The sequence below is a fragment of the Electrophorus electricus genome, chromosome 7 (assembly GCF_041902795.1).
Source record: "Electrophorus electricus isolate QZ-2024a chromosome 7, ASM4190279v1, whole genome shotgun sequence".
In the NCBI taxonomy this organism is placed as follows: domain Eukaryota; kingdom Metazoa; phylum Chordata; class Actinopteri; order Gymnotiformes; family Gymnotidae; genus Electrophorus; species Electrophorus electricus.
Genome location: NC_137503.1, coordinates 4,533,708 through 4,543,655, shown reverse-complemented (window position 1 = coordinate 4,543,655; position 9,948 = coordinate 4,533,708). Strand labels below are relative to the sequence as shown.

General features: G+C 50.2%; 1 protein-coding gene across 5 annotated transcripts in view; it reads right to left on the bottom strand.

Annotated features, from left to right (window-relative positions):
* Window positions 1-64: 64 nt before the first annotated feature.
* wwc3 (WWC family member 3) overlaps window positions 65-9,948 on the bottom strand; it is a 31,557-nt gene continuing 21,673 nt past the window's right edge. Inside the window, exons 6-23 of one of the 5 annotated variants that reach the window (XM_035524684.2) lie at window positions 9,368-9,497; window positions 8,903-9,049; window positions 8,436-8,509; window positions 7,069-7,317; window positions 6,279-6,368; window positions 5,558-6,087; window positions 5,337-5,463; window positions 4,894-4,977; window positions 4,711-4,797; window positions 3,728-3,923; window positions 3,302-3,493; window positions 3,101-3,201; window positions 2,701-2,839; window positions 2,176-2,325; window positions 1,962-2,054; window positions 1,566-1,799; window positions 1,182-1,309; window positions 65-957 (exon numbers count right to left, since the gene is read on the bottom strand). In XM_035524684.2, the coding sequence (XP_035380577.2) occupies window positions 891-957; window positions 1,182-1,309; window positions 1,566-1,799; window positions 1,962-2,054; window positions 2,176-2,325; window positions 2,701-2,839; window positions 3,101-3,201; window positions 3,302-3,493; window positions 3,728-3,923; window positions 4,711-4,797; window positions 4,894-4,977; window positions 5,337-5,463; window positions 5,558-6,087; window positions 6,279-6,368; window positions 7,069-7,317; window positions 8,436-8,509; window positions 8,903-9,049; window positions 9,368-9,497 (2,818 nt within the window). In that variant the 3' untranslated portion in view covers window positions 65-890. Of the gene's footprint in view, window positions 958-1,181; window positions 1,310-1,565; window positions 1,803-1,961; window positions 2,055-2,175; window positions 2,326-2,700; window positions 2,840-3,100; window positions 3,202-3,301; window positions 3,494-3,727; window positions 3,924-4,710; window positions 4,798-4,893; window positions 4,978-5,336; window positions 5,464-5,557; window positions 6,088-6,278; window positions 6,369-7,068; window positions 7,318-8,435; window positions 8,510-8,902; window positions 9,050-9,367; window positions 9,498-9,948 lie in introns of all 5 variants that reach the window. The other 4 variants (XM_035524682.2, XM_035524683.2, XM_035524685.2 and 1 more) reach the window with 4 other exon arrangements.

Here is a 9,948-nt window from a genome sequence, read left to right as displayed (position 1 = left end):
GTTCAAAGGTGTTCATTTATATTGATGCTTATATGTAATGGTAAAGCAAACAACGTGCTGCAAATTATGACAAAGCTGCACTTTTATAGTTTAATGGTTTTATCTTTACAAAAGAGGTAACGCTGCAGATGTTCCTACAGACACCATTAGAAAAAAATCTGAAATCAGTATTTCATATATTTATCTATATATTGAAAAGTACAAGAAATAATATTAATAATTTTAATATAACAATAGCACAGATGACAATGACAACTGTAATAAAAGTGGATCAAAAAGTGACATTTTACGTAAATAACATTAAAGAATCAGGTAACAGAAACAAAATCAGCCAAAAGTTCCCTTCTACTGTACGTCAGACACTTACAGGAAGTGCTGTTTGTCTGAAGTTTTATAAAATACATCAAAAACGCAGGAAGCAATTTTATTTCCTTCAAGGAAAAGTACTATAAAATAAGTTACAGTACAGTGAATTTGTCTAAACTGACTTTGTTCCCGTCTTCCAGCCTTAGGTAAGCACAAAACGCTGACATTTCACAAGTACATTGTACATGAATACAAGGATCGTTTGTTCTCTTATGAAACAGCCATTTCCCCTTTTCAACATTTGGAGAAAATCAGCCAAGATATCAATATTTAATTACACAAAATATTGATGTGTGTGTGTGTGTGTGTGTGTGTGTGCGCGCGCATTAGTAAACCCACACACACGCACGCACCCCTTTTGAACAGCTTTCTGCAGCTTTCTGTTGAGACTTGCATATTAATAGCTTTCATTTTCTTCTCTGTGCTGAAATAACTACATGGTTTCTCTAATTACTTCATGGGCTTGGATAAAAAACAACAACAACAAAAAAAAAAAACTTCATATCTGCTCTGGTGTCCAGGAGTCACACGTCGTCGGCTGGCAGGGGTGGGATGTTGAACCTTGGTCTAGTAAAGAAAGCCATCTTCTCTCTGATGGAGCAAAGTGTTGAGCTGTTACTTTATAATCAATGAGAGACTACAACGGTATATGGCACAGAATATGAACACGACGGACAAGCTATAAAGACAGCAGGAACCATATAATCCTATTAACTCTGCCAGAGCTCAAACCATTAAGCCCAGTGTGTAGATCAGAGCCATATGCCGGGAGCTGCTGACACACAGTGTGGAAGCTGGAGCAGTGGGCGGCCCACCTGAACGTCTGCACAGGGAGCGGCTCCTTCGGGCTCTGGCCCCTCATCTGCAGGACCTCCTTAGAGGCCTTCCTCAGCCTTCTGTCTGCTGCCTCCTCTTGCCTCTGCTCCTGTCGGCTCTGCTTCGCCTGACAGCGTGAGGGCAGGTTGGAGGGACGAAAATGAAGGAAAACCGGCATTAAAACAACAGCAACAACAGAAAGTTAAAGCCACACACACCCACACGTTCATAATCTCCCAAAAATTCACAGACTTTAGTTGGGGGAAAAAAATGTGCCACTGAAAATTACCATTTCGAAATAGCGAAATATCAGTGACATTTAAGCCCTGCCAGCGCCCAAGCTTCATGGGAGAAGAGGGAGAGTGCAGGGTGTCAGTGACTACCTGTCTCTGGGCCTCTCTCAGGAGCCCACGGAAACGCTCATCTCTAAGGGCCCAGTGGGGCAGATCTGGGGGGCCCCGGGGTCCCTGACTTGGCTCCTCCAGCCGCAGTTTAAGCTCACGCAGCGCTATCAGCTCCTCGCTCAGCTGCCTCTGTCGCGTCCGGCATGCCTGGAGGTCCAGCTCCAGATCCAGCGAGGTGCGCGTGGGCTGTTCGGCCAGTGAGGAGCGGTGAGGCTGCTGTGTGAGGAGCACACGCGGGTGCGCAGATGCACGAAGAGAGAGGATAAAGACATAGACGTATAGACAAGCTACTAGACTCCTAGTAGATTACTACTAATACTAGCCCATTTCAATGACAAACTCTGCAAGTTCCCTTTTTCTGAGTGTCTTGCACACCTGTTTGTATCTGAGGGTTCTTCTCTCCAGAGTGTTTCTGATGAAGGGTGACTTCTTTGGTAGAGTGGAGCTATCACTGTCACTGCGGTACAACTGCAAGAGACAGAGAAGATGGATTCCAAGAGTAGCAGAGGTGTGTGTGGGAGTGCGTGTGAGAGAGTGTGAGAGAGAGAGAGAGAGAGAGAGTGCGCGTGTTAGATGGAGACCCACTCACCCTGCAGACGTATTGGCTGCGGGCTCCAGGTGAGAATGTGTGCGATCGTGCCAGTGTGCTGCTACGCAGAAACGGGGGGGCGTGGCCCCAACGCCCCACTCTCTCTTTAGGCTGCATGCGCATCAGCTCTGTGTTGGTTGCCTTGTCAACCTGAAAGCATTTTAGTTTCATGTTTCACCTATGGAGCACCTACGATCACACTTTCAGTCAGATCAAGTCTGGATAATGTTTTACATCTAAAGCATTCCTTCTCCATTTTGGTGCTGAAATGTAAACCCTTAAAACGGTACTTTATTTATAATTTGTAGTTTTCTCCTAAATTTCTTTTGTAACCCGTTGCCACTGTTGCTAATCATGTGACAGCACCATCCGTCTAGAAATGATTTAGCACACTGAAACTCATTTATAACACTGACACTAGACCTCTCAGTGATGAACAGAATCTTTGAGTCTTATTATTTAGACCTTCTGACCATCATAAACGTCTGGGACAGTTATGTAGGCAGAGTTATGCAAGACACTTACCTTTATAACAAGAGACATTTCAGGGACACAGCGCCCCCCTGTGGCTGCACAGATGCCCTCGGCACAGAGGCCTTCGGCACAGGGTATAACAAACGCTGTGCTGTTACTGCAGCCACTGTCCACAGACTCCTGCCAGCTCCTGCAACGCACACCGTACGCATGGCTACAGGCATGAGCAGCACAGACCACATGCACGGCTACAGGCAGAGGGGACGCACCTCCCACACGAAAGGCTGTGCTCACATGCCTTCCTGCCTCACTAACAATACACTGTCACAAGCAATCAGAGTTCACTGCCGTCCACCGGTATGCACACATTTCACTTGAAACGGACGAGTAAACACTGCGCATTTGTGAGGTCCGAGTCACGTAGTAACGCCCAGCAGGAGGGCGTCTGTACCTCTCAGACGCCGCCTCCCCCTGCTCCTCTTTCCGGTCGAGCTCTTCCTCGCTCAGATCCAACCCTCTCTTCATCTCCTCCATCTGAGCCCCCATACAGAGCTACAGAGAGAAGCAGAAAGGGAGGAGACGCACCTCAGCGCATTGGGTGCAAGAAACTAAACATAAGCACCAGGGTGAGGTGAGCCACTTGCATCCTTGCCTGGGCTCTGCCATCCTCTTCGACCTCCTCGTCCTCCTCGTCCACACTGTGGCTGGGCCGGCACAGGCTGGTGGGTTCGGGCCGGTGGTTCTCTGTTCCGCCACCAGGGGGCTGCAGCAGCTGCATCCGATACCACTGGAACAGCATCTCGACGCTGCCTGCACAGTCAGCCAGGGTGACCTGGGCTGAGCCCTGACACACACACAGACAGACAGACAGACACCATTACTTCGGTCTTCTCAAACTGGCCCCCAAGCACTTTACAACATTGCAGTTTTTCCTGCACGAACGCATCGCCGGTGAGCTGAATCAGGTGCGTTAGCTGTGAAAAGCGCAGCTCTGGAGGCCGCTGATCGCGCTTCCCAGTTCCAGTCTCACTAATAACTGGCTGCATAAGCTGCATGCGGTTTTGCAGCGTGACCTCACCAGAAGCTCCTCGTGGCCGAGGGGTCCTAGGGCGCAGAGCTGCAGGTGTAGGGCGTGCGCGCTGGCGCCCCCTGCAGGCAGCGGGATCCGGAAGCCCTCGTTGAAGCTGATCGCCGACCGCGGCTCCTGGGCCTTACAGCAGTAGTACGTGCACGGCCGGCCGGACTCTACGGGGAGCACGTGCACCTTCACAAAGCTGGTTGACGCACACGCGCGCGCACACACACACACACACACACACACACACACACACACACACACACACACACACACACACAGAGTGAAACAGGATATTAAAGCAGTGGCAGGATTTAAGCTCATCAGTAACGCCATCATAACATATTCTAACAAGTGGCTAATAAGCAGAAATGTTTTTATAGGCATTACTTTGAAGGATTAAACTATACGACGACAACAACCAGGCATTCAGACACTCTAAGCCACTATACCTGCTCTTTAAAACTGTGCCAAGATCTCTCAGTATGCAGTGCATGGTTACACATTTGCTTCTTAAGTAGCGCACATATTCCAGCTTTAGTTTGAACAGGTATCATTAACAGAGTATTTATATTACCTGTTTGACATCATCATCATCATCATGTCTATCTACAAGGTAAATGTATTATAATTCAACTGATAATTATGTTTTATCACACCATTAGATAATAGTTAACTTGTTATTCATCAGAAAGAGTTACCAGTTCAGCCATGGAGATCGACTGAATCATATTACTGGCTAATATTACTATTCCCCAGTCCATTTGGCCTGGGTGATGTGGTCAAAAGTTAGGGAACGTTTTAGAGGCAGGTTAAACGTGGTGCATGCTAGACCCCTCCTAACCCCGAGGCCATGGGCTGGACTAGCTGTGAGCAGACACACACACAATCACACGGATAAATGAGTACATTGTAAATGAATGTAAATGTGACCCCTGTAACGCGGATGTAAATGTAAACGTGACCGGGGCGCTTTGCGGACTTACACTTTGTAGCCATCTCTCACGATGGCCTTGTTCAGATTCCTCATCTGAAGTAGATGCAGCAGCAGGGACATGCAGCTAGAGTCAAACCTGCAGACAGACAGCCTGATCAGAAGCCACGCAGCCCAGAGAGTGTGAGGGGGAGAGAGAAAGGGAGAGTGAGGGAGGATAGGACCACAGGCTTACAGGAGTCCCAGCTGAACCTGAGGGGCGTCCGGAGCGCTGATGGCATCTCGGGAGAACATGACTTCCTCCGCCTCTTCTGTCCTGCTGAGTCGAAAAGTTTAGCAAGACATTTACTGTACACACAAGTTACCCATATACATGCATGCATGCACACACACACACACACACACACACACACACACAGTCATATCCACCATACACCATGAATGTGTCCTGATCAAGACAAAATGAATGTTTACTTTTCTTTCATGGGAAAAAGAAAATGCAGAAATGTCGAAAGCCAAATAACGTCCACGTGTGCGCGCGCGCGCGTGTGTGTGTGTGCGTGCGTGCGCGTGCGCGCGTGTGTGTGCGCGCGCGCGTGTGTGTGCGCGCGCGTGCGTGCGTGCGTGCGCGTGTGTGCGCGCGCGTGTGTGTGTGCGTGCAGGCATGTCTGGTCTAACCTCCTGCTCCAGGCCTCAAACACGCCGCTGTCAGTCGCCAGCACATCTTCACTCACACCAGCAGAGACACGGCGAGCTCTGCGGCTGCTTCGGTTCACGCCGTCAGAGCGCAAAATCACCCCTGCGCCTCGAACGCACGAACACACACAGTTATGCACCGTTTTATCACCAAACCTGAACAGAGGGTATCGGAGGTCAAAATTCGGTACGGCATTCCTCACCTGTAGCGCTGTAGGTCCCTTGGAGGCCGCCATCTCTATGGCTCTTGCCCTCCAGAAGGGGCGCTGTGCCCGCAGTGTCGCCCTCCCCAGCCAGAGCAGCGTGCTGCGGGGCCACGGCCGGGCCCCGGAGACCCTCCGGCGCCAGACTGCGGCCGGCCAGCTCCATGTACTCCTCCGTCATCTGGGTGAGGGGGCAGTCCTGGGCACCGGTGTGGTAGGGCGTGTCCAAGGGCGAGCTGGGTGGCGACAGGGAGGACAGCGAGGAGCGGGACGACATGGAGGCCAGCGAGCGGGGAGCGTCCGGGCCGCGCTTGGCTCCCGACACCTCGAGCGGCGGCGCTAGGAGGCGGAAAGCCGGCTCGGGCAGGTGCTCGCCGGGGCCGTCCGAGCGCTCGTACTGGGGCAGGCCGTAGATGTCAGTGAAGCTGACCGAGCTCAGCGAGCCCCGGCTGGACGCCAACGAGCCGCGGCTGGAGGCCAGAGAGCCCCGGCTGCTGCTGGACGACACCGTCAGCGTGCTGGCCGAGAGACTGTGGCGAGACGGCGGCGGCAAACCAGGAACAGGACACAAGAATGCGAAGGAGACAAGAACGATCAAACCTTGCGATCAGATTTTTAAGTGAAATTGGGAAACATTTGTGTTCAGTGTGTAAATGTTCCAGTGTGTGTGAGTTTGAGAGAGAGAGAGAGAGAGAGTGTGTGTGTGTGTGTGTGTGTGTACCTCTTCAACTGAGAATGTAGATAGGTGGTAATGCGGGTGGCTTCCTCCAGCTGTCTCAACAACACATTCCTCTTCTCCTGCTGCAGTATCCTACACACACACACACACACACACACACACACACTTATATCTCTGCACGGAACCAAAAAAAAAACCAAAAAACCCCAAAAGTAACAATGTTAAATACAAAAAGAATGAATACCTTATTGAATATGTACATGTCATTCTATCAGAATAAACACACCTTACTGAAGGCCTTGACCTCCCTGACTAACCCTTTGAGGGGTGTACCCTCCGGGCACCAGCACCTCCCCAAAGCCATGCTCCACGCACCTCCTTGAGCTGCTAGCTGCCTCCTCTAGCCCCGCTGGGGACACGAAGGTGCCCTCTTTACCCCAGACACATCTAAACTAACGCGCCACGGCTGGCGGACTCTGAAATCACCACGATTGTGCTTTGGAATGCGGTATCAACCGTTCGCTGCCGCCGTTTTATGCCCGTTTGCTGATAAGCCCCTTCTCTGCACACGCTCCAGCGGTCCTCGGGTCCGGCTGCCCGAATCCAGAACCTCTCCCCTACACGCTTCAGCTAAATTTGCAAGCAGGAACATTCTCGTGCACATTCCGTCACATTACCGCACAGTGGCTTGCCGGCTAGGAGCTTTGCCCCGTCGCCACCGTGCGTCACCACCGCAGAAGCGCGTTCTTATGTTCGTCTCCGAACTAAAGCGGAACGGGCCGGGGTTTGCGCCGGGTGGTGTCAGGACGGGGCTGCGGTGACGTCTGCTGACCTCTGGCTGGCGCCGTGACTCTGAGCGCTCTGGGCCTCCTGCACCTCCTCCTCGAGCCTGCGCTTCTCCTCATCTAGCTGCAGGATGACCTCCAGGGGGCGCTGCTGCTGGCTGAGCAGCGTCAGCTCCTGCAGGAGCGCCTCCTTCTCCCTCAGGAGCTGCAGACAGTCGCGGTCGCGGTCGGCCTCGGCGCGGCCCGAACAGCTCGCGCTGTCCAACTGGGCCAGCTGGTGCTGGATACTTGACACCCTGTGAAGAGAGAGACAGGAAGTGAAGTAGGTAGAAAGAAAGAAAGCACGAGAGAGAGAGAGAGCACGCGCGAGTGAGTGAGTGTGTGTGTGTGTGCTTCAGAGGACATACCAACATACTGCTCTCAATCTGGAAGATACTTTATTAAAGTTCCACTGCTGACAAAATGGCTCTAAAAGGGTAAAGGCTTAAGGTGTGTGTCTGGAAGCTCTGTTTTGCTAAAAGCAGGGCTGGCCACACATCTTTGGTCATGGTATGTAACGTGTGTAACATGTCTGTATCAGCAGTTGCATGTAAAACATGAGTGAGCCACTAGAGGCACTAGCTTTGTTCACAATGCGTGCTTGTGTGTTTTGGATTTCTGACGGCATGACTCAGTCTGAGAGCATGCAAGTTTCCACCCCCCCCACCACCTTTTCTTCATTCCTCCTCCTCTCCTCTCTCTCATAGCTCGTGGTCACTATGGCAACGTGCATCTCGTAAAATAAAAGTCTGCTTGTAGCCAGTATAATAATGTGGTAGGTCTATACTTGACTGTTACAGGTCATTGATCATACCACCACAGCGGTGGACTGCTGCCTAATAAACAAGCTGCAGCTTCAACTGTGGCTTCTAGTTAAGATTAGCCAGATGAGCCCACCAGCAAACCAGCAAGACTTAAAAAAAAGAAAATACAAAAAATAAAATATAAAAACCAGAATCCAAGCTGCAGATATTTGGTAAGACACGGTAACAATGTCCCTGATGCGGAGTGAAACAAAGGCAGCCCTACACGGAGCCGCGTTAGCTGCCCACACCACTGAGCGATACTTCGGTCATAGTTCAGAGCGTGGCTGCGCAGCCAGTCCACCACACACCCACCAGACTGAGCACATGACCGGGAGCCTCTCGGAGCACGCGGGGGTTCCGCTCACACACGCTCCCATGAGAGGCAGCCTTTTAGAGCGCCGGTGCAGACGAGCTCCTACTCCACACGCACCGGACTACAGCCGTGTCTTTTGAATTCCCTTGCGATCAAGCCACAGCCTGAATAAAACCCCAACGTAAAACGGGAAAAAGACTAAAACGGCATTTCAGCAACGCAACAATCCGGGAACCGTGTGGAAAATGACACGTACTTCTTCTTGGCCTCTTCATACTGCCAGTTGAGTTTGACTCGGTCAACTAATGGTGATGATTCCTGGTAGCCGAACTGAAAGAGAAATTCACAAATTAAAAGTTCAAGGGTCTGCAGTAGTGGGTAAAGATCTAGCATGTGCAAGGCCTGTGGACTGCACTGAGTTTGACAAAACTGAAACGGGTTTGATAAAACTTTTCCAGTTGGAAAACTGATCACTCATGCAAGTGGAAGATTTCAAATATATTTTTATAATATGTCACTTTTTAAAATCCAATTATTCCATCTGACTTTGAGTAATCTGTTTACAACAAATGTATATTAACATCATGGCTCTTCATGTTTCCTTCAGTGACCGATTAGTTTTTTCAGACATTTGCTTGTCCCTTTAAACACTATTGAACCATAAAAAGTAATATTCCAGTATTATCCTTACAGAATTTGTTTCTGGTTAAAAAAAATCCCAACCTCTCCAATGAGGTCTGTTTGGCAGCCAGTGTCCATGTGCTGCCGCAAACTGGACGAGTCACCCAGGGTTTCTGCATTGTTGGCCACCTCATTTATAGAGTCACTGATGGAAAGGTTGTGAAAACTCCCCGTCAGCTTTGCCAGGCTCTGCAAGAGAAAACAAACTGTGAAAAACTCAGAAGACTGATTAGACATTTATCTCTTATTAAAGTGCGCCATGCATGTGGGTTACAGAGAAAAAGAAAAAGAAATGAAACCCCAGAGAACTTGGATAAAATGCTTTCCTCTAGGTGGCAATATTGAGCATATTTTGAGGCTGAAGGAACTGTAACTCCAGCTCAGAACTTAAAACAATAAACAGCGAACAAGCCGGAAAGCGTGTGTAGGTGAGAGCCAGGCCTTTAAGCGCGGCTAACAGGCTCACGCGACTGCCCTCCCCTGGGAGGTGATGGGGGCATGGCGGACCTGGAGGAGGTCCTGCCTCTCCTTCTCGCCCGAGCTGATGGCCTTCTTAATGCTCCGAAGCTCATTAACGATGGCCTGTGCCTCATCCAGCTTGTAGTTGGTGTGACTGCTGGACATCTTCCGGTCGATTCTGGTAGAGGACACACACACACACACACACACACACACACACACACAGGTAATGTTTGTGTGTGCCCCACCAGATGCACACACAGGCACCGACAGCAGTAAACAACCTCACCCACCCCGTTAGTTCACAGCCCGAATTTAAGCTGTTATGCCTAAACATTTTTGTACACAGACACCTAAATATAGTTTACACAAGAATCCAAACCACCTCGTTTCACACACGCCCAATTACATAGTGAAACAGGAATTACATTAGTTCTTATTTAAGTGAAACCGGGTGTTACTTGACCTGTGCAATACTTTGACAGCTCATTACCATGACAGCCGAGAGACTGAATAAGCACAGGACACGGAAAAACCCCTCAGCGAGGGAAAGCATGCAGGTCTGGGGTGATTTGCCATGCAACAACCCCGTCTGAAAGGAGACTAACATCTGCATGCAAACCCTCGAG